We start from the raw sequence: 25332 nt of genomic DNA, 5'->3' as shown, positions 1-25332 counted from the left end.
CAACAATTTAGTACACACATAAATCAGTCCCAATTGCTAATGCGCCTACATTATGAACAAACATTTCTGTATACTACCAGTACTACTTTACACCGAAACTATTTAATCTCCACAAAAATATGTCTTATGAATATTAAAGAAAAGTTTATTTTGTTTAATGAAAACAAAAGATCACATCGATTAATCATTGGCTATTGTATGTCAAATATTTGAAGTGTCGTCTTCATAGAAAACCTACATTTTTCCACCAGTAGCAAAGGATCACTTATTATTATAAAGTTCTATTGTATCTGGTTATCATTTCACTTACCTTGTTTTGAGTTTTGGCCTTTCTCTCTGCTAACTTTTTCTGCATCTCCGACAGCATGTCTCCCATACCACCGCCAGTACTACGACCAATTGTCCCAGTGTTAGCACTCGTGTCTGCCGGTTCATCGCTCTACATAACACCCAAATATCACAGTATATACTCCAACTCTACGTAACACACAAATATCACACTATATACTCCCACTCTACGTAACACACAAATATCACACTATATACTCCAACTCTACACAAATATCACACTATATACTCCAACTCTATATAACACAAATATCACACTATGGTATATACTCCAACTCTACTATCTATAATGGATATATTTTGTTTTAGTTCTTAGAAAGAGGGTAGCAACTGCTTTTTAAAAAATGTCAAAATATATGAAATGCAGTGTTCAATTTTATAGGATTTCATAGAGGATAATAAACAAGTTACCAGTTATTATAAAATTATTTCATAAGGGACATAAATTTGATATTAACTGGTACCCAGTTTGTTATTCTATTTATTACCCCAGCTATTTAAAAAAAAAAAAATTTAAAGCCTTTATTTTCAGTATAGCCTACATCGGTTACATGTCCATGTATACAGAAACAACGTAAACTACTTTACTGTTCTGGGTATTGCTTTAACTCTTAGTTCTATATATTCTGTAAAACAAAACCTATAATGAATTGCATTAACCTACCATTTTATTACAAGTTTAACACTGAAACCAGAAGACATAAATGCAAATGCTTTAAACTATGTGACATCATTGTATGTGCTTTGCAAAATCGTGATGACATCATATTTAGTACCGACAAGGTGATTGGTTTGTTGGCGTCAAATCGTCCAATAGTAGTGTATGTTAAACCAATGCATGATCATTTCTCTGTGACAAATTATGATTTTATTTTCCTGTTATGATGAGTGCCTGCCGGGGTAATAAAAACCCATAACCACCTAGTTAGTGAATAAAAAAAAGACAGTGTTTAACGTGGTTAGTATTTCCTCAGATTGTACCATGATTATGGATATTTGTGGTTACAAAATTGTGTAAAGTATATTACATTTTATTATTTGATGATGATTAGTTTTTTTGAAGTTTTTGCAGTACTTTGTTGCTGACAAAATATTTTATATCTATAGCAAATTAAATTTCAATAATCTCTTTTTTTCTCTCTATCTCTCTCTGTGTCTTTCTCTCTCTCTGTCCATCTTTCTCTCTCTGTCTGTCTCTGTGTGTGTCTGTCTCTCTGTGTGTGTGTGTGTGTGCCCATCACAGTTAGGCTTTATTATGGACCCAAAGTTGATCCAAATTAGCCGGTCTTTATATGTCATAAATCAGGCTTTACTGTTCACCCAACTTTAATCTTATAGAGGTTAGGCCTCATTTACACTGTAAAACCAATTTACCTTGGTAACTTTCTTCAATTTTGCATTCTGTAGAGCTGACGCCAGACCACTAGCATTGGTTCCACTAGCTGCGGACACAGGGGGAGGTGGTGGGGGAGGACCTCCCACTCCAGGGGCTGGGGCCGGAGGTGGTGCAGGAGGTGGCCCACCAGCCGGTGGAGCTGGGGGGGCTGGTGCTGGTGGTGCAGGTGGAGTAGGAGCAGCAGCGGGTGGTGCCGGTGGGGCCGGGGGAGCGGCTGGGGGGGCCGGAGGGGCTGGGGGTCCCTGTGGAGTAGGAGGATGAATTGGTGCAGAATCACGCTGCATGGGAAGTGACTCTCGCATGATGGGCCCTGAAAGTAAACCACATGTGTTATATTTCAAGTATCTACTGGTTACTATGGCGACCAAGTATGAAATAATGACTGACTGACTGACTGACCGAATGAATGAATGAAAGTTGAAATAATGTTATATAAACAGAAACAAGTTTAATACATTTATATCCGAGCTACATATAAAGATATTATTTTGTGATTAACTAATATTCATATAGATTAACTAATAGTAATATTATACATTTGAAATATTTATCCATCCACCACATCCTATGAGCCATTATCAATCCAGACAAATAAAAATGAAATAATTTAGATAATTTTCAGTTTTCGAAATGATATTTATACCTTTGAATACCTTCCAAATCATTACAATCTCAAACAGATCAACAAGAAAATAATCAAGATAAAACAGTGTATTAAAATATGTTTTTATCTCATTCACACCCACAAAGCCATTATGAAGTGATACAGATAAAATTATATAATTAAGATAAAATTTGTATTTAAAATATAATACCTGGTACTTATACATTTTGTACCTCCTCTACACCCACCAAGTCATTATGAAGTGATAAAATCAAATGATAAAATTAAGACAAAATTGTGTATTTAAAATAATAATTATAATATGACCTCCGCACCCACCAAGTCATTATGAAGTTATAACCATAAAATTATATCATTAAGACAAAATTGTGTATTTAACCCGTAGAGTGCTGCAGACATGTATACCCATTCTAGGTCAAGTATTATGACGTCACATGGAACCGTCGTCATAGCGTCGCTATGGTTTGACTGTTTTAATTTTTTTTACATATGAAAATGTTAATGGATAATAGGTGCATAAAATCCTCAAAGATATAGACAACTGACAGCTGAGAATGGGTGTTTATTGCAAATTAAAAAAAATACAATAAAAATAAAGATGCGTTTGTTTTTAATCTATGATGTTGCAGTTTTTATTCCTCATGCTACAACGAACTGTATCATACATTGCTATATCACCAGAATTACATGAACAGTGTAGTTTCACTTCGAAATATTACTAAAACGTAGTTATATGGAATACGTTTTACTATAACGACTTGACGACGTCTGGTACCCAAAAGGACATTCGCGCCATTTTCGACAGCTGATCACGTGATGTCATTGTTTCCCCTTTCCCAATCGATTTAAAAAAAATTATTTGTTGATATTATATTAGATGTTATAAAGCAGTTGATATTTATTACAAAAATGGATCATTTGACAGCACAAGTACCACTTCCTTTTATCACGAAAGATATCAGTAGCGCTAACGTATCAACGAATATGAGTGTTGTTGTGTTGTTTTGTTTTTGGGGTTTGGGTTTTTTCTTCTTTCCTTCTTTTTAAATTTTTGTTGGTTTTTGTTTGGATGTGCATTAAATCACTAAGTTATTATTGTTGTACTTCATAAAAAATCACTAAACTTTATGGTACGGTAATGCAGTGTAATTTTACATGCGATTTACAGGCCTATATAGCTATTCACAAAGATGAATAAATAATAATAAGAATTGTTTTTGTTGCACTAATAAAGGTGAACTGCATTTACGCTCGGTACTGTTTCTCTCCCCAACTCCTATCAAATCACTCTTACATTAAATGAAACTACCGGTACGTTATGTATTCTCAAAAGTTGAAATTTTAAAAAAAACAATGCAGCCTGATAAGGGTTAAAATAATATTTATATCACCTACACACCCACCAAGTCATTAGGAAGTTATAAACATAAAAATATATAATTGAAACAAAATTGTGTATTTAAAATAAAATTTATATCACCTACATACCCACCAAGTCATTATGAAGTTATAAACATAAAAATATACAATTGAAACAAATTGTGTATTTAAATTAATATTTATATCACCTACATACCCACCAAGTCATTATGAAGTTATAAACATAAAAATATATAACTGAGACACAATTGTGTATTTAAAATAATATTTATACCTCCACCACCAGAGTGCTGTCTTTTGTGGATCTGATTATCTTCTCTGTGTATTCTGGAAAGAAAGAGACGGCACCCATTCATTTTTGGTTTCAATCGACCAAACATCACACAAACAATATCCAACAGAGATCAAACAACAAGTCAAAGTGAAATGAATCATAGTTAATTACATACACGTATGATTACTAAAGATGACAACCTCGGAAACAAAAATAGCTCCAACCAAACGAAAATACATGTATCAGAACCCCCAGTGTGTCCAGTTGTTTCCTGAAGTGAACACACAGGAGGTTGGTCTACATAATCACAGTGTACATTACACAAACACTAGCTTACGCATCCTTGAATTTCCGTCTCAGTTGACCAGGTGAAAACGCCATGTTGAACGTTGGGAGGGGTATTTTAAGTGTGTATGCATGTACGCACACATCGAAGTGGAAATATTGTATCTAAACACAATGTTTTCATTCACAGATGTGATTTTGCTCAAGGCCTGACCTGAGTAAAGTTTAATTAGGAAATTGTAAACAAGCCCGATCAAATATGCATACAAGTAGGCGAGACATTAAGACCTAGATCTGAACTATCATGTCCCGAGGAGATGTTTCCGTGTGGTGATACATTACACAGATCTACAGTAGCTCAATTTCTTAATGGTCGCAAAATATCACAGCATTACAGCATCATTAATTAGGTATATTATTAATAAAGGAGGTAGGTATGAAAGTAATGTTAATTAGTAAGTAATAAATGATTTTCGTGTAACTGTTAATATTTTGTAAACAGGAATGTGATATTTTATTAAAAAACCCCACCTAAATCAAAGGCCGTGGTATATGCTTTGCTGTCTATGAGAAAGTACATATAAAAGATCCCTGGCTGCATTAGAAAAAATGTAGCAGGTTTCCTCTGATGACTACATGTCAAAATTACCAAATGTTTGACATCCAATACCCGACGATTAATTAATCAATGTGCTCTAGTGGTGTTGTTAAACAAAACAAACTTTAACTCTTTTAAAATTAAAAGCTGAAATGATCTCTAAAATTCTAAAAACTCTATTATCTTTCTGTATGTGATACCTGAGACATTTCATATTATAACCAGTCTACTTGGTGAACATTATTTTATGCAAGAAAATCTGAGATCACATAAAAAGCTGCCAAATCACATTGCTGTATATAATACTAAAGAAAGTACTTGTAAGAAACATGACACAAGAATAACTGAGGGAGGAGCTACATTAGAACCAAAACGAAAAACCCTAACCACCCCCTCCCCCACCAAGAAACACCCCCACAAAGAAAAAAAATCCCTTATAATAATACATCAAACTGAGGGTATCAAGTTCTCTATATACAGTATACATGTAACAGTAACCAAACTTTAAACAATTAAAACCACTAAAATAGTTAAATTAGCCAGTATTCATTTACACACTGTCAACCAAAACTACTCAAATTTAATTAACATCTGTACTACAATCATTTAGAAAAAGGATGTATGCAATGTAATTGGAGGCGATTTTTCACGGTGTTTACCACAGTGACCGACAAAACTAAACAAATTCACTGTACTCTCAGTAAACATCTGTATCTAACAACCACTTTAAATACCACTTGAACACATCCCTTTCAGGAGCAGATCTGGCAGGAGAAGGTCTTATGTGAATTTTTATTTCAACTTATATCCAATTAAGGTTCAAGCATGCTGTCCTGGGCACACACCTCAGCTATCTGGGCTGTCTGTCCACAACCGTGGGTTAGTTGTTTGTTGGTTAGTGGTTAGTGAGAGAGAAGAGGGTGAAGTGGCCTTACACCTACCCATGAGCCCTTAAGAACTCGTTCTGGGTTGGAGCTGGTACCAGGCTGCGAAATTTGTACCTACCAGCCTGTAGTCTGATGGCTTAACCACTGCGCCACCGAGGCCATCATCGGAAAAGTAATTATTAATTAATACTTATCTTGCTGTTTTACTTTGTAAAGGTGAGATAAAAAGTAGCATGCCCACCACCACTGTGGTGGTTACATCCTAGATCCAACCCTGCTTTCAAAAGACAAATGTGTGTATTTTATCTGTATATCAGGACAACATGCCTGTATAAAGATCATTGTCTGTACATATATATTTTGTTCAGGTGCTATTTGTAGGCTGGTATAATTAATTTATTCAGCAATGCCTCAGCATATTTTAAACTTCAACTATTTAGTGTCTAACACAAAATTAAATTTTGTTTTGTTTAACGACACCACTAGAGCACATTAATTTATTAATCATTGACTATTGGATGTGAAACATTTGGTAATTTTGACATACAGTCTTAGAGGAAACCTGCTACATTTTTTCATTAGTAGCAAGGGATCTTTTATGTGCACTATCACATAGACAGGATAGCACATACCATGGGCTTTGATATACCAGTCATGGTGCACTGGATGGAACAAGAAATAGCCTAATGGGCCCACTGATGGGCCCACTGATGGGGATCGATCTGAAACCAAATACGCATCAGGAAAGCTCTTTACCACTGGGCGATGTCCTGCCCCAAATCATTTTAATATTTGGTTGAGAAAGATGGGAAACCTGCTGCTGTCACACAAGTTACTCCTACTGAAAGGCAGCATGTGATCTGTTATATTCACTTTCCCATGGACAGTACAGTATTTGCCATGTACCAGTTATGGAGCACTGACTGGGATGTGGGGACCCCCCCCCCCCCCCCCCCAAACAACAACAATAAAAAAAACCCAAAACAACAAGTCCACTGATGGCATTCGATCCTGTGACTCATCACACCCCAGGCCAGTGCTTTCCCACTGAGCTATATCTGGCATGTATGTGTATCAAATCCAAACTGACTGTCTGTGTGTAACAGACGAGGAAGTGATTTGCTAACTACATGAACAGGACTTCATCAAGTGAGAGCTGATAGTGTGAGCGATGTACTTGACCTAGATTAATCACTGTTCACTTTCCGATAAATAAACCAGCGTAACTTCCTGCCATCATCTAATAACTGAACAAAACTAGAATCATATATCCACTCAAGTCAGTAACACAAATGCAATGTGCAATGCGAAAATATAAACATACTGTTTGATATGCCATTAGATCAACTCAGATTTTTTATTTTTTTTATTAATTTTTTTTTTTTTTTTTCAAATCATATTTTCTTTCTTCTTACTTACTTTGCTTTAATTTTTTCTTAATTTTTAAGGTAATATGAAAGAAGAAATAAAATAAATAGCCTACTGACCAATGCACCACTGTTAATATGGTAAAGGCTATCTGAGAAATGATCACAGACAAACCAGGGGAGGTAATTCTTGTAATATTTCCACCATTCACAAAATACAATTTTAATCTATCCCAGTGTATGAATACATGGGAAGAGTTGTTTATGCTTGTTATCCCCATTATATTAATACATGTATATATATTGAAACCCAAACACTAACACAAACCCTAAAACTAACCCTAATCTTAAATCCAACTCTAACCCTAACAATTGGGGGGGGGGGGGGGGGGGGGTCAGATATTTTACCAATACATGTTGGAACCAAAAAGTGACAGACCAATCAGACATAGAGAATAACTGCACAGTGTCTACTGATCCCCCCCCACCCCCCCGTCCAATGTGATCACTTCTCAAACAGCCATACATGTAAGTCAGATGACACCACAAAGCAACATGTTTCTAAAGGGACAGTCCTGAGATTGCTGTTATTGTAACACATTTCTGATCAACAGAACATTTTTAATGACTAAAATTAATTATGAAATGCATTTTCATGTTTAGAATATCCGTATCATTATATACATACATGTAGTGTTTTTGATAGCTTGGATGTTACTAGATCTTACTTAAAAAATGTATATTAGGAAGTCACAAAGTTTTAGCTACTACAAGCATTATAATTTAGGGTGACCGAAAAACACATTAAATATACAGACTGATATTTTAAACAAGAAAATGTATTTAATGTGTAATTTAAGTTGTTTAAAACAAGGCTCTGTTAGTCAGAAAAAACATACAGCGGCAGAAAACTCAGGACAGTCCCTTTCAGTGTTTCTGCCAGAGAGACATTTTTGGGTATGGCACTATGAAATTGAATATTTACAATGTGTGTGCTAAATGAATAGTGGGTATGGGGTTAAGAAAATCATACAGTAATGACAAGAATCGTTAATTTTGTCAATTGGTCAACTTAAAAAAATAAAATCTGCCCACAAATTTGGGTATGGCGCCTTACCCATTTTTACCCTCTGGCAGAAACCCTGCCTTTAACAGATGATCCAGCCATCTTTCTTGGCAATGCTATTAAATGTGCAAGAAACATTTTGTTTAGTATTGTGTTACAATTTGCTATATGCAAGTTCCAGACACTGCCACACAATTCTAAAATGTTAAAGAGCAGGTCCCAATTTCACAAAACAGCGTAAGCCTAGTTTTGCACGTAAAAGTAAATCTACATTACTATTAACAATAAACCAAATATAGTTTAAATTACACATATTTCTTTTGTCAATAAAATGCTCCATCTTCCGTAATGATGTTATTTTCTGTGTGAAATGCATTCCAAACACATGTAAACAAATGACCAATTTAACTGCTAGTCGCAGACATAAATTGATGTTTTGTGAAATTGGCTCCAGTAGCTAATCAACTGTCAATCAATTAACAACTGTTGCCAAACAATTTTTTTAAAACAAGCATTCTGAGAGTACTGCTAAAGCAATACATGTCCCCTACCGGGCCCAACAAATTTCTGTATCTCTGAAGTACAAGGGCCATAACTCTATGAGAAAAAAAAAAAGTAAATCGCCATGAAAGTTAAAAGTTGATCTGTAATAGTTTATGATAAATTTATATACAAAATTACATCTCAATATCTTCAGGCATTGCAAAAACAGAAAGGGTCCAGAAAACAAATCTTCTTATTTCCTAAGTTAAAGGCCATATTTCTGTCAAAAATGGGTAAATCATCATGAAAGTCAACCATGATCTGTGGAAGTACATGATAAAGGTATACACAGAATTTCAGCTCAATATCTTGAGGCATTAGAGGGGAAAAAGTCCGGAAAACTAATTTCCTAATTGCCAAGATCAAGGGCCATAACTCTGTTAACAAGAGTTCCGGTGACATACATGATACGCCCGTCAGGAATTTGATGGAAAACCATATGATGTTCACAATATAGATAAATTATTTGATTTATTTGTATCACAGAGACCTAGTAATCGTATGTGACACACATGTGAGGTTTGATGGTCCTGAATGCATAATATGGTCCGGACAAGGATTTACTGTTATGTGCAGTAGACTGTGAAAAGTAGGTCACAGTGACCTAGTAATAGTACACGACACACCACCATCCCCAAGTTGTTTCTACATGTGAGGTTTGATGGTCTTGTATGCATCTGTACGTGAGATATGGTCCGCATAAGAAAAGGTTAACAGACAGACAGACAGACAGATGGACAATGCCATACCATAATACTACCCATCATAGATGGGCGCATAAAAATAGGTAAATCATCGTGAAAGTCAAAGTTCATATTAATATAGCTCAATATCTAGATGCATTGTGAAAAAAATATATGCGAGACAGACAGATGGACAGATGAACAGATGGACACACAGACAAACAGAGAGAGACAGAGAGAGACAGACAGACAGACAAAACAGACAGTTCTAATGATATAGATGAAACCTACAGTCTCTTCCGGTTGGTCCGGTAGGGGACTAATAAAATTTCAAAATGCTTTTGCTGTCTGGTTAATGTAATCAATCTAAAGGTTACACTGAAGTGCTAAGTCATGATTCGATCATGCCTCGATTGTTAAACTGATGCACAAATGCTGTTATTGGCGTCAACACATGAGGCCCTCCACACTGTTATGTACTATTAAAAATAAACATGGCAGGAGCTTCTGTGGGGAAATATATCGGTCTGTTTCTTTCTGTCTTGTTTATAGTAGACTTTCAATAGCAATAAAATATTTTTAAAAGCAAAAAAGTGAATATAATATTTGTTTTTCAAGCAAAAATATTCGCATAGGGATTATATATGCTCCTACTTTCTCCACTCCATCAGTAAGGCCTTCCTGAAAAACAATTATATCCTGTAACCCTACTAATTTGACCTTTTAATGACTATTGTAAATGAAAAAAATTATCAATCTTAACATTTAATGACATCCAAGTAAGTGACATATTAGTGACATAAAACTTGAGCAAGATTGTCAAATAAAAAACTAAAAAATAAGCCTAAGTTGTATTGATCAGCTAAAATAATAATTTTGATCAATTTTGACATCATGCAGTTTACTAACAACTTAAATTTCAATGAAAATTGCATTAATGTGCATGCTTACTAACTACTGATGTTTGATATCCTTTTGGTTTAAACAACAGCATGTAACCATTGTTGGGCATTGAGATAATCAGCAACAAAACATTAGCACAAAAGGTTTTTTTGAACAGTCTGTTGTACATATCTTTAAATTTAGTGTCATGAAATATTAATTTTGCTCAAATTTTATTCTTGCTAACATTTCCTGATGTACAGTTCTTTTTTTATGTGCTCATGAAAACAAACCTCAACCCCAAAATATTAACATCAAATCCATTATCTAAACTGAAGGAACCATTACTATCAACCTTTTCCCACACAATCAATTATAGATTTTTGTAATCGGTAAAGCTAAACTGATCAATTTTAGATTATAATGGATCATTGGAACACCACTAGAAGAAAACCCGCATAACATTGTAAATCTGCATATGCAGAAGCACACTAGATTTTCATTTGTATTTAAAATTTATATGGTACTGGGTCTAAGCTGGATCCCAAAAATTATTCACAAAATTCAGTTAGCCAAAAATGAAAATAGCTGCATGCAATTTTCAGATTAATTTGGCTTTTTTTACAACTTCGTCAATTCAATTAAAATTCAGATTTAACAATGTGGCAAATGACAGTTTAAACCCTGGCTGTATATTTTAGTGTTACCTTTCGTTTTCGATGTCTTGTGATCCGTCCACATATGCCTGGCTGTGGCCTTGAGATTGCATCAGTGTGGGTGGGTTGGGTGCCACAGGCGCTGTCGGTCGGTAAGTACCTGAAATAACAAAACAATAGTAAGAAAGGAATGTTTTATTTAACAATGCACTCAACACATTTTAATTAGTTATACGGCATCGGAACATATGGTTAAAGACCACACAGATAATGAGAGAGGAAACCTGCTGCTACGACACAATGGGCTATTCTTTTTGATTAGCAGCAAGATATCTTTTATATGCAGCATTCCACAGACAATAGTATATAGCATGCCCTGTTGTTACACCAGTTGTGGAGAACTGGCTGGAATGAAAAGTAGCTCAATGTGTTCACCAACCGAGATTGATGCTAGACTGACTGTACATTAGGTGAGTGCTTTACCACTGGGCTACATCACACCCCATAAAAAAACAATAATACAACATACTAGAATTATTTTGCCATAATAATATCAATATACAGGTATAACAGTTAAGTAGAAAATGTACATTAAAGGCACTATCACAAAGTTGCATTTTTGTTATTAACTTTTGTAAACATTATATCTTTTAACTATATGTCCATTTTGCTTTCTTAGTTTCGACATTCCCAAGTTATTTAAGCAAAGATTATGTGTGGGATTGATTATTTTTTTAATAGTTAAAATGAGTTCGCTGCCAATATAAGATGTTTCTGACTAATAAGGCCCTAGTCGGGACCATCTTACAATAGCAGCTAACTCAGTCTCTTTATCAGCAGTCTCTTTAATAACAACTCAGCACATGTTAAACAACAGTTAATTGGTGTCGTAACAGGATTATTTTGGAAATCCGCTGTCACCAAACAGGCTACTCCCATCCAAGAGCAGCAAAGCATCTTTTACAGGCACTTTCCCCACAGAGAGAACAGTACGTATCACAGCCTTTGATATACCAGTCATAAGGAACTGGCTAGGATGAGGGGCTGTGTGTGTGTGTGTGTGTGTGTGTGTGTGTGTGTGTGTGTGTGTGTGTGTGTGTGTGTGTGTGTGTGTGTGTGTGTGTGTGTGTGTGTGTGTGTGTGTGGAAATGAGTCAATTGACAACACTTGATCTTATGACCCATAGCACCTCAATGAACCACATGTCACTCTTCACTTGGTATTGGAATAAGAACTCGGCAGATTTGCCAAACTTAAAACTGGATGGCCAACCAATGGAATACAAAGTCCTGGGACTGTGTTTATAAAACTTTAGTCTAAAACTCTATCTTTAATGACATCACATGCATGCAATCTGCTTGAGTTGCCATGACGATAAAGTCTCAAGACCTTATTAGAGGCTTAAGTCTAGACTGTAAAAAATTTTAAAAGCACGAAGCCACCTAAGGAATAATCAAAACATTTCACAAAGTTGAATCTGGACAACATATCTTGACTATAACAAACGAGATACTTAATTTTTAATGAACCAATCAAAAACTCACTGTTCAATGTTTCTAATGCTGTTAGCATGGCATGAGCAAAATTTTCCGCTTCTTCCTTACTAGCAAAATTTAATCCATAAACTTGTCGGCTGTCCCGCCATTGATGAAAAGTGGGCGTGGCCTGATTGTACTTTAATCCTTTTAGAACAGCACAGTTTATAACAACCTAAAACAAGAGTTTTAGAATGATGCAAATAATATTACTACTAATAAATAAAACAATTATTTGCAATTGCTTTTATAGGATAAAACATTGTAAATGTTAAAATCATCCCAAAGAGTCTACAAATTTTCAACAATAACAGTCTATAAAATGCTTATATGAAATAAAATGATTTTAATTTTTTGGCCACATTAATGAACAAATTTATATGTTTGTTAATTTTTAATGCAGTTCATGTGAACTTAAAATACTTTTTCAAAAATATATTGCTATACAACCAGGGCTATATTTTGCAAAATCAAGGTGATAAACACTGTGTCAAAATAATGATGCCCAAAACAAGCATGCCCAAATGTAATACACATGCTGATTTTCAAACAGTTCACCTCAAAATCAATGAAATGTTGAGCTTGGATTACATTAAAAATAACTTGTATTTCTGAATATTTGCAATCCTTCAACATTTGTCCCCCAAAAAGACCTCAATGTAAAAAAAAATCTGTTATACCCAACTGAGTGAGATCTAGAAGCTGACACAGTGCCTATTCATAATCAAGGTATAGGCCTCTGAAAATAGCAAGCAGGCTTCAAATGTAACAGGATTCAATTCTTCCACAAATCCCAGATTTTGGGTCAGAATTGCAAGATTATGAAATGGAATCCTAAAATATCTACATTTATTAGTTTTACAAATAAAAAGATCCCCAAATTTAATACTTGGTAAGAATGATAATTTTGTACACTTAGTGCTTTGTCATCCATTTTTTATTTTAACCCATCAGTGGTTAACTCAGACTTTTAATTCTCAGAATGCTATTTTATATATTTGGAAAACAAGAACCGATCTGTACCTCGTGATCTTGTAACTTTCTGCCAACTACTCTGAAAGTGTTGTTTACGGAATGTTGATAGATCTGAACCTTGGACAGGCCCTGCGTCGACCCACTTGGAACCCACTTCTTATTGGCGTCATCGTACACCATGACCGAGGCCCGCGCGGCCACAATGGCCACTTCACTGGAAATAATGAAAACAAGCAATCAGCAATGATAAACAAATATTCATTGTAGAGGCTGTTTACAATTATAAATATTTCATCATCGTACAAACTTTTTGTTACGTGCATGTGTGTGTGTGTGTGTGTGTGTGTGTGTGTTAGTGTGAGTGTGCGCTTGAGTGTCAGTGTGTGTGTGTGTGTGTGTGTGTGTGTGTTAATGCAAATGTATGTTTTTAACCAAATTTAAAAAGTTGATAAAAATATATATATTTCATGTAATTTTTACAGTTGTGAACAGCCCCTTATCTACAATCAAATTATTATTAGGGCAACTATGGCAAATGCTCTCCTACACTTGCCATTGGGCTCCGAAAATTAGACACTGATGATGGCAAGAACAATTCTGTGATGTGTTACCTGGTTTGCCACTGTGTCCTTCCCATACATTTCATGTTGTAAAATTATCATTGGTAATGTGATAAAGGCCTTAGGGTATCTGTATCCAACAATTTGCATAGGCTAGAGTCCAAGGCACCAGGGTAAAATAATGTTTGTCTGTGAAAACCTAATAGAAAGTAAGTTGCCTAATTGCCCCTTTTTTGACAAAAGTTTGCCTTGGTGCTCTAATTAAACCAAAGACAACACTTGCCGTTCCTTTAACAAAATAAAATTCAACCTCTATAATGAAAGAAAGAAAGAAATGTTTTATTTAACGATGCACTCAACACATTTTATTTATGGTATATGGGGTCAGACATATGGTTACGGACCACATAAATAGTGAGAGAGGAAACCTGCTGTCACCACTTAGCAGCAAGGGATCTTTTGTATGCACCATCCCACAGACAGGGTAGTACATACCACAGCCTTTGATATACCAGTTGTGGCGCACTGATTGGAACGAGAAATAGCCTAATGGGCCCACCGACGGGGATCAATCCCACACCGACTGCACATCGAGCGAACACTGTACCATTGGGCTACGTCCAGCCCCACCTCTATAATGAAAGCAGACCTATCAGTTTTAGGGAAGCTATTCCTTTTTTCTTTCTATCACTCCCCTGAGACTAGTTAAGGGCATTTGATTTTTAGCTTCCCTTAGATCTGATTTTTTTAATAGTACATGTAACATGGGATAGATACAACAATATCTAAAATGGCTCCCAATATCTAAGTTGGGGGGAAAATTAATCTCATATATATATATTTTTATGGTAATATCTAATTATCCGTTCAATAACATGAATGAATGAATGAATGAATGTTTCACAACATTCCAACACAAAAAAAATGCAAATGAAATCTATTTAATCACATATACACATGTATGCCTCCTTAAAATAACAGATCAATGTTTGCAAAATCAACAAACTGAAAAAATAATGACCCAATATTATACATCCATCTGTTTTGAATATACTTTTACGATGTGGGTGGTCTCTTAATAGAGGTTTAATGATAATTTAAATACACCATTACCGTATACACTGACATCATAAGCATTCCTTACCTAATGGCACTGTTTTACTTTTAAAATATAAATTCTTTAGAACTAAAGTCCACCAGAAGAATATTATTTACACATTATTTAGATATTGTTGGGAGGGGAGTCCACACAAGAATATTATTTACACATTATTTAGATATTGTTGGGAGGGGAGTCCACATAGAAGAATATTATTTACACATTATTTAGATATTGTTGGAAGGGGAGTCCACACAGAAGAATATTATTTACACATTATTTAGATATTGTTGGGAGGGGAGTCCACATAGAAGAATATTATTTACACATTATTTTGATATTGTTGGGAGGGGAGCACAAAGACATGCTGGTGTATCTAAGACAATTTGTTCTTTAAATGATTTATCACACAATTATTGATCTAAAATGTGAAAACTTGAGTCCCACATATTATTAAGGTATAGTCCCCAAAAGTTATTAATTATTAGACAAATTTCATTAGAAAATTTACAACCACATTCTAGTTTCAATTAGCCAAACAAAATATCAAAATATTTGTTATCAAATTCTAGTCAACTAACAAAATTAAGACTCTATAAATGAATTTTATTAATTTGATTTTAAAATTAGTGTTTTGCTGATTTAATAATAAAGTATCTTTGCCAAATTCACATTTAAATCATGCATTAGGAAACTTGCATTATTTTCATTTCAACTTATTTTCATGCTTATATCCAGTTAAGGTTCAAGCATGCTATCTGGGCTGTCTGTCTAGGACAGTGGGTTAGTTGGTAGTGTTTAGTGAGAGAGAAGGTGTAGTCACACTAAGTTATTAAAACTTGCTCTGGGTAGGAGCCAGTACTGGGCTGCGAACCCAGTACCTATCAGTCATATGTCCGATGGCTAAACCACAATGCCATAGAGTCCAGTAACTTGCATTATAAAACTATTAGTAGTATCTTGAAACTTGTGTGGTACTAGCAGTGAATATGTACTCAGTCTGTTTGGACTTTTAGCAATGTTAACTTGTTCTCACCCATTAGACTTTTGAGTCGTAATATGATGATACATACCTCATTATTCATATTAATACAGTAAACATATAGGCCAAACTTCACAATGGTCTCACATTGTTTTGCAGTTGCTCTTATCAGAAATGACAGCTGATATTGTTTAATGGTAATTTATTATAAATGTTTAAAAAATTATTATTACAGTGTACCTTTCAATAAAATTTTAAAATTCTAATGTGAGATGGTGTTGATGTAAAACTTAGTAAACCTCAGCTATCTGGGCTGTCTGTCCAGGACAGTGGGTTATTTTTTTGTTGGTTAGTGGTTAGTGAGAGAGAAGAGAGTGAAGTGGCCTTACACCTACCCATTGATCCCTTAAGAATTCACTCTGGGTTGGAGCTGGTACTGGGCTGTGAACCCTGTACCTACCAGCATGTAGTCTGATGGCTTAACCACTGCGCCACGAAGGCAGGTGACATGCCGGCAAGTGAGCCATTCCAGCATCCAATAGTTGCAAGAGTTTTTCTATACCACTGACACAGTGTTCATTTGGACTTTAACTTCTTGTGACAAGTATACAAAAATGTCATTACATTTCTGACAATTTCTTAACCCTGAAAGGTTAACTTTATATACAGTTAAAACTATTAACTACCGGTATGATTCAGCTATACAGTTTTAATCTATTTTACAGTATACTTTGTATTCCCACTAAATTTTGCTTTCGCATAAACATCTCAAATAGTCTTACAAAATACCTACACTGAACATTCCAAAGTTTATTTGAAAACAAAGATGACAGTGTTATTCATTATGTGACGTCATTCATGATCAAAGGATATTTATTAATGGCTTGTCATGGGAAGAAAAATAATATGGATGATCTTGTCTAAATGATTAAATAAGAAAATTGTTCTCAAGATTGTGTAAAGTCCCTTTATAATTTTGGCTGTAATAATCTAAATTGCCCCCGTAATATATTGTCCTGGCTATCCAGAGACAGGACCCAGGACAGACATGCTTGAAACCGTAGTGGTATAGGAGCATGTTAAAATATATCGCACTCGTACTCAAGATTGCAGCTTTAAGCTTAAAGGGTTAATTCCTTTGTTACAAACATACAGCCTTAATGGATCTGATCTTACAGTGCAGGTACATGTGTAAGAAAAAACACCCTGGGGCTACTGCCAATCTGGTTAATTTAAACAGTAAAATCCAAGTGAAGCATGCACCCACTAGCAGCAGTCATTAACATATGCGCAGTCTGTTTAATGCTCAAGTCAGCTTGTGATAAAATACAGATCTGTACTCTCTTAAAGATGAAACCACATCAAACGAGATCTAGACATCGATATTGATATTAAACAAGCAAGTCTTAATCACTCAAATAACTTTACATCAAGCTTTATCTTTTTCATTTAATTTCAGTTATATCAAAGTATGCTTCGAGCACATTGTCATGGGCACACACCTCTGCTAGCTGCACTGTCTTTCCAGGACAGTGGGTTAGTGTGTGTTAGTGGTTAGAGAAAGACTGAGAGAACCGTGTGTGGGAGCAGGTACCAGGATGCAAACACAGTACATACCAGCCGTAAGTCTTCTACAATGGCACTACAATGGGACGTAGACCAGTGGTAAAGCCACTGCTTGATGTGCAGTCGGTCTGGAATCAATCCCCGTCGGTGGGCTCATTGGGCTATTTCTTGTTCCAGCCAGTGCACCAAGACTGGTGTATCAAAGGTACTGGCATGTGTTATCCTGTCTGTGGGATGGTGCATATAAAAGATCCCTTGCTACTAATAGGAAAAAAAATGTAGCGGGTTTCCTTTCTAAGACTATATGTTGAAATTACCAAATGTTTGACATCCAATAGTTGATGATTAATAAATCAACATGCTCTAGTGGTGTCGTTAAACAAAACAAACTTTCTTTCTTTCATTTACCACAGGTCTCAGTGGTTTAGGGTTTAACTCAACTTTAAGCCTGGTAGGTACATGGTAATGGATTTATATCCCAGTACCGCCTCTCACACAGAGAAGGTTTCAATAGTTTAGTGGAGAAATGTAAGACTGGCCTCGGTGGCGTCGTGGTTAAGCCATCGTACCACAGGCTGGTAGGTACAAGTTTTGCAGCCCGGTACCAGCTCTAACCCAGAGCGAGTTCTTAAGGGCTCAATGGGTACGGTAGGTGTAAGGCCACTACACCCTCTTCTTTCTCACTAACCAACTAACAACTAACCCACTGTCCTGGACAGACAGCCCAGATAGTTGAAGTGTGTGCTTGAACTTTAACTGGATATAAGCACGAAAATAAGTTGAAAGGAAAATGAATGAAAGGAAAGATGTAAGAACACTACATTGACTAACCAGTAATTCCAGTCTTGGACAGACAGCCAGGTTACTGAAGGTGTGTCCCATTTTACAAAGCGACCGTAATGCTAAAGTCACCTTATGTGTTTAACTACCTTTTGCACTTAAGGTGATTTTAGCTCTAGGATCACTTTATAAAATGGGTCCCTGGACGTATACTGTTTGAATCTTAATTGAAAAACATGTACATCAACTTAAAACAAAATAAAATTTCATTTACATTAACCTGTAAAATGAATGAATCAATCAATCAATCAAGCAATCAACCAATCAACCAATCAATCAATCAATCAATCAATCAATATAAATCAATCAATCAATCAATCAATCAATGATTGGATCACTGAATGGATGTTTATGGCAACCCAGAATAAGGAAACATTTATTAATCAGCTATTAATTAATATTCACATTAACAGATGATGTTTGTATATTATGAGGTGTTACCAAACATTCATTTATTGATCCATACATGTATAAATTTATTAATTTTACAGTGGTGAAACAGTTCTGGTTTTCCAAAAATCCCCATAATATCAGACCAGTAAAATTGCCCTCTGTATTTGGGGGGGGGGGGAGAGAAAGAGAGAGAGAGAGAGAGAGAGAGAGAGAGAGAGAGAGAGAGAGAGAGAGAGAGCCACTATGATATAGAATGATTTACAACTTCTAAATTATGGTTATTCTGGATTACAAATTCTCCATCTTTTCCCACCAAAAGAAAACAAAACGCCCAAACAGTTTACGTAAACATTTCAATAATAATTGTTTAGTCACCATGTAAAAAGGCACCATCTTTCTTTTCTAGAATTCAAGGTATTTGATTTATTATTAATGCACAAGATAACCACATCTGCAGTCTTCATAAATTAATACATTTTCGCTATCAACATTTCACACCAGCTGTCAATGCAGACTCATAGGAACAGACATGATTTCACACACCAAGAAAAAGAAATAAAAGGAAAGATTTACACAAAAATCTAAAAGCCATTTGAGTTAGGTCATCATAAAATCATTGTTGTTTGGTAATATAGTTCTACTACATTCCACACATATGTCAGCATAAAATAATTTTCGTAAAAACATTTACTATTCCAGGGCTAGCTCTGGGTGTAAAAAATATTTCGTCAAATTGTCTATTAAACTTGAAAAATCAACAGTTATTTTCTAAAAAATGTCAATTATTACATGAATTTTTTCGCCAAATTAAAATAAAATTCGGCAACTGCTTTCAAAATTCGCAATAGACGAATTTGCAGAGTGCCAGAGCTAGCCCTGTTACATAACGACTGTTGCACTCATAAAAATAAAACACTTTTTAATGTAAAAAACAAGATCAGACGATCTATAAATCTGTACTTAAATGTTCTACATAAAACTGTACGTATTGAAATAAAAACACCCAAACCCAGTTATTAAATGTAAGTTTATAACCCACTTTTGGAGACCCATGTGGAAGAAATCGACAATTCAAGACCATATTTCTGTACTGCAATGTGTACAATGAAAATTTCACAGAATACCTGTGTTAAAAATTAACATCTTACATAACACGTGTTAGTGATATTATTTCCATCTGTAGTTTTTCTACTGACAAACCTCCTTTAAAACAATCATGTGGTAATACTCAAATTCAGTTATAGCTTTTCTACATCTGCCTCAAATAAAAGTCAAACCTGCTACAGTAAGCACTTTTTATAATTTTTCCAGCCAGCGCAAAAAGACAGATATATCAAAGGCTATGGTATGTGCTACCCTGTCTGTGGGATGGTGTATATAATGCAAAAATGAGGGGGGTTTCCTCTCTAAGACTCAATGTCAAAATTACAAAATGTATGACATCCAATAGCCGATGTTTAATAAATCAATCTGCTGTAGTGGTGTTGTTAAATAAAACAAACATTAATGTTTAAAAATAATGTATTAACTTTTCCATAACAGGCTGTAGGATGGTGCATATAATGCTACTAATGCAAAAATGTGGTGGGTTTCCTCTCTAAGACTATATGTCAAAATTTCTAAATATATGACATCCAATAGCCGATGTTTAATAAAGCAATGTGCTGTAGAGGTGATGTTAAACAAAACAAACATTAATGTTTAAAAATAATGTATTAACTTTTCTATAACAGGCACCTCAGTCACATCACTTCTGCATACACAATGTGTGTATTTAATTAATTATAAAGGTCATCTGGTTATAAAGAAGACCTTATCATTCTAAGTTGAAGACCTATAGGCTCACAAGGTAAAATAGTCAATCTTCTCAACGCATTATTGTTTCGTACCTGGTGAAATGGATAGGCTTCAATACTGAATTAAAATGAAGACAAGAAGGCTATAAAATAAATACACAACTTGCGTTTTTAATTTTAAACAAGAATTCAGTGGCTTTAAATGTCTCACTTACCATACAAAATGTTTGGTGCAATGTGATGAACATCCATGGCTGCAACTACAAACTAACTTTCATTGACCTAGAACTTATAGTTTATGAGAAACTGATTTAGACATGAAACTTTAACACAAAAGTAATACCTATATCTCTCTTTTTTACTTCGTAAAGCCGAGACAAAAATTAAAGTAAAGTTTATTTTGTTTAACAACACCACTAGAACACACTAATTAATCAACCATTGGCTATTGGATGTCAAACATTTGGTAATTATGACTAGTAGTCATCAGGGGGAAACCCGCTACATTTTTCCTAATGCAGTAAGGATCTTTTATATGCACTTCCCATGCACAGACAGAAAAGCACATACCACAGCCTTTGACCTGTTCTGGTGCACTGGTTAGGAGAAAAAAAACAATTAGCTGAATGGATCTACTGAGGTGGAGACAAAAATGAAACAAACAATATTGTAGTGTAGTATACATGAATACTAAAAAGTCCATAATAAACCCATTAACTGAGTTCTAAAATAACTGTTTACTACACAACCAGAGTAACCATACAAGTCAAAACAACAGTCAGTATTGCATGGAGTGACATATGTTATTTCAATGCCTGTTAACGATAATGCATTTTGCACACAGACAACATTGCTGTTATTAAATGTAGATTATAGGGGTAGAAAATGTGAATCTATGATGGAATGTCTGTTTACTGACATCCCTACAAATTCTTAATCAGTGTAACACTAAAAATAGGAAAGGACAGGAATGTGAGTTAATGACAGTACAATTTTATCACTGATATGAGACCTGTATTCTAGGGAAGCTACATGGTCAATCTAACACATGCCATGGCCTGTTAGTATTGTATTAAACTAGGCTTCCATAAACGTAGAACTGATACAAATAAACATTTCTGTTACAAGATACCATTTAAGTTATGTAATATACACAATACCACTGCCAGTAAACAAGTAAGTTATCTTAAAATTTTGAATAATGCATACTGAAAGGGGCTATTCATTGCTCTTGGGGAAGGAACAATAATGGAAAGTACAAAAAAAACCCACCCAGAAACATGGGCACAGGGAATAACTATGTAGTAAACATTTACTTCATAAATTAAACATTGGGAATAATGGCCTTGAATTTTTTATTTTTTTTTAAATCATATATTTGTGAATTTGCAGACCCTACTGTTTAAATAGAAACATTATAATTAAATAAAATATTCAGAAAAACCCAAAATGAGAAATACATGCAATAAATGTAAAACATCAATCTGAGAAAAACAAAACAGTTATAGCAAATCAATGTGCTCTATATAGTGGTGTCCTTAAACAAACCAAGCTTTAACAAGCTGTTAACTTTATACAAGCTTATTTATACTAGAGTTATAAAAAATATAAATAAAAAATACTAGCATAGAGAAAACCAGGAAGAAACATGATCTAAAGGGCTAAACAGAAATCCAAGCTGTTGAACTCTAACATACAAGTAGATAAGATGACCGAGATGTCAGATCTTTGATATGGAGGTTTCCAAATGAGACTTTAGAACTGTTACATGTTCCTTCTGTTCATGCAGACAGCTAATTGGTGAAGGATTGTAAATAAAGACTACAAACCCGTAAACATTGGGCGAAGAATCCTCACTTTCGTCCCACAAGTCATCCAGTTCCTCATATTCTGGATAAATAGGAAAGTTTTGCATTCTGGTGTCTCCTTCCATCATGGTTCCTGGCACCGTTTGGCCTGGGGACGTTTTCACACAGAATGTGTACATGATGCCACAAGATAAAGGACCCTTAGTGCTCAAGGGCTAAATATAGATTTGAAATTCTAGTAGTTACCCAGTCTGTGGATGGTTTCTGCAGTTTCACATCACACGGAATATTTCTTCAAAGAATTTCCAACCTGACAGCTATATATATTAGATGCAACTACAAGTTCTATTTTTAAAATCTGCCTGTTTAGTGTTTATATAATTAACTGTCAAAAAAACAACAACAACAAAATCATACACCCTCGTTTAACAATAGGATGGTCAAAATAAGCTGACAACCTGTGTACTAGTCCACGGCACTAACAATCAGTGGTAGTAGAGGTGTTTACGGGCTAACAAAACTAAAATGAATCACATAACAGTTTCTGCACGCATTTCAGTACAATTTTATTACAGAATATATTTTGTGAAAACTAAGACGACTATTTTTGGGAAGTACTGTTACTTGGTAATTCGATATACAGTCAACTCCACTGCATATCAGTTATAGCATAATTTGGTTAATCAACTATTTTCATCCAACACGGAACCATTTGCCATTTTAACACTAGAAAACAATTGCACGGACTACAGACTAAATATCGGTTAATTGCACATGAAAATAACTTCTTCTTTTTTTTTGGGGGGGGGGGGGGGGGGGGTGTTGTGCAAAATTAATGTCACAAAGTACTGAGCAAATCTATCAAAATTTGGGGAAAAGGGTAAAATAAATTGCCAATTAATCTGTTTTGTTTGTGCTCACTGTATCATGTGTGTGCTAAGCGGACTATGTGTAGTATTAACATGTGTAGTGTCAATCACAATGCCGTACTACAAGATTTAAGAATGACACAATTAAGTTGAATAAACCTAACTCCTAATATTTTGTTTGCAATGTAGTTTGACCATTAAAATTTTCCTTTCCTTTATTCCCACTTAAGCCTCATTTGTCTGTTATATCAGTAGTATACCACATGCACAGTTGCTATCGCTTAATAATAAAAAAAAATAACAAGTGACTTTAAGCCATTATTGATATACTATAGTTTAAAGTTTGTTTTTGTTTAACAACACCACTAGAACACATTGATTTATTAATCATTGGCTATTGGATGTTAAACATTTGGTAATTTTGACATATAGTATTAGAGTGAAAACCTGCAACAATCTTTGATATGCACCGTCTCACACAGGACAGCACATACCACAGTCTTTGATACACCAGTTGTAGTGCACTGGCTGTAATGAGAAATAGGCTAATGGGCCCACCTATGGGGTTATATGCTATAGAGGTAAACCTACTTGTACTAATCAAAGAAATATTTGGAAAGGCATTTCAGTAGTTTAGATTATATTTTTAATCAACACGGGTTCATTTCTTGAACTGCTGCTACACAAAGTAACAACATGGGTGTTGTGGTGCGTTTTGAACATCCAGTCTCCTACTATGAAGCATAATGAACACCCTGCAATAACTCTATCATCAGGAACATCTACTTTGTTTTTCTTAAACAAGAAAATTGTGCCACATGCAGAGAAGAGAAAAATATTTCAATCATAGAATATGATTCCAGAGAACATGTACTAATGTATATCTGAATATGTTAAAAGCAGCAACCGCTGGAAAGAATGTCTGGCATTTAACAAGATGAAACTAATCTGTCCAAATTGGCTTTGCAGACTGTTCCTTTTCCAGTCTTCCAACTAGAATCGTGTATAATGTACATTGACGTGTATAACGTACATTGACGTAAATGTGTTTTGTAACAAAACACTTATGTTACTCTTTAGTGAGAAGATTTTCCAAATCCTATATACATGCGTGGAAAACATGGTATTATATTTAAACGGCTGTTAACAAATATTTATGTTCAGTGAAGTTCGCCCTTCCACAGATACACAATATCTGAGACTAGGTAATATTACTAATAAGCCACATATCTATTACTAAACTTATTAATTACATGTCTGCTTAACCTAAAAATAGAAAATCCATGTATCTGAGTTAAGTGGTACAAATCTGAGCAATAAAACCACCGACATATTTTATGATTATATTATCTCCGAACAGGGTTTCTGCCAAAAATTTATTTGAGGGTTTGGACATTTATTTTTTTGTGATCACAAAAAAGCATTACTTCTACTTTTAATGATATATGTTGCATACTTAATGATAAATGAAATGTTTTGTTCAATGATACCAATAGAGCACATTGATTAATTAATCATTAGCCGTAACAGTTTTAACTGGATGTCAAACATTTGCTAATACTGACAAGTTTGTATGTAGTCTTCAGAAGAAACCCACTGCATTAATCCATCATTAGCAAAATATATTCTATATAGTACACTTGTCCAGTCAGGTCAGCACATACCACAACCTTTAAAATACTATTTTTTAGGATAGAGGAAAAAAAACCAGTTGGAGAATGTATCCACCAACTTAACGACACAGTTACTTAACGACTGAGCTAGATTCCGTCCCTACTGACAACTGACTAATAGTAGAAGACAGTTAACAAACACATTTATTTATATACTAATTTAAAAACAATACCCCTCTGCAAAATTAAGGTATATACATTGGTATCCTTAAATAATATGAGAGTATAGATTGTTAATGATTTTAT

General features: G+C 34.7%; 1 protein-coding gene across 2 annotated transcripts in view; it reads right to left on the bottom strand.

The window, feature by feature from the left end:
• LOC121370359 (protein enabled-like) overlaps positions 1 to 25332 on the bottom strand; it is a 57944-nt gene that overhangs the window by 25761 nt on the left and 6851 nt on the right. The window contains exons 2-8 of one of the 2 annotated variants that reach the window (XM_041495523.1): positions 13549 to 13714; positions 12535 to 12700; positions 11042 to 11150; positions 10107 to 10133; positions 4024 to 4076; positions 1723 to 2054; positions 311 to 439 (exon numbers count right to left, since the gene is read on the bottom strand). In XM_041495523.1, the coding sequence (XP_041351457.1) occupies positions 311 to 439; positions 1723 to 2054; positions 4024 to 4076; positions 10107 to 10133; positions 11042 to 11150; positions 12535 to 12700; positions 13549 to 13714 (982 nt within the window). The remainder of the gene's footprint in view (positions 1 to 310; positions 440 to 1722; positions 2055 to 4023; positions 4077 to 10106; positions 10134 to 11041; positions 11151 to 12534; positions 12701 to 13548; positions 13715 to 25332) is intronic. The other variant, XM_041495524.1, reaches the window with a different exon arrangement.

This window comes from Gigantopelta aegis, chromosome 4, assembly GCF_016097555.1.
Source record: "Gigantopelta aegis isolate Gae_Host chromosome 4, Gae_host_genome, whole genome shotgun sequence".
Classification (NCBI taxonomy): Eukaryota; Metazoa; Mollusca; class Gastropoda; order Neomphalida; family Peltospiridae; genus Gigantopelta; species Gigantopelta aegis.
Note: the sequence above shows the minus strand (reverse complement) of the source record. Positions and strands in the feature narration are given on the sequence as shown.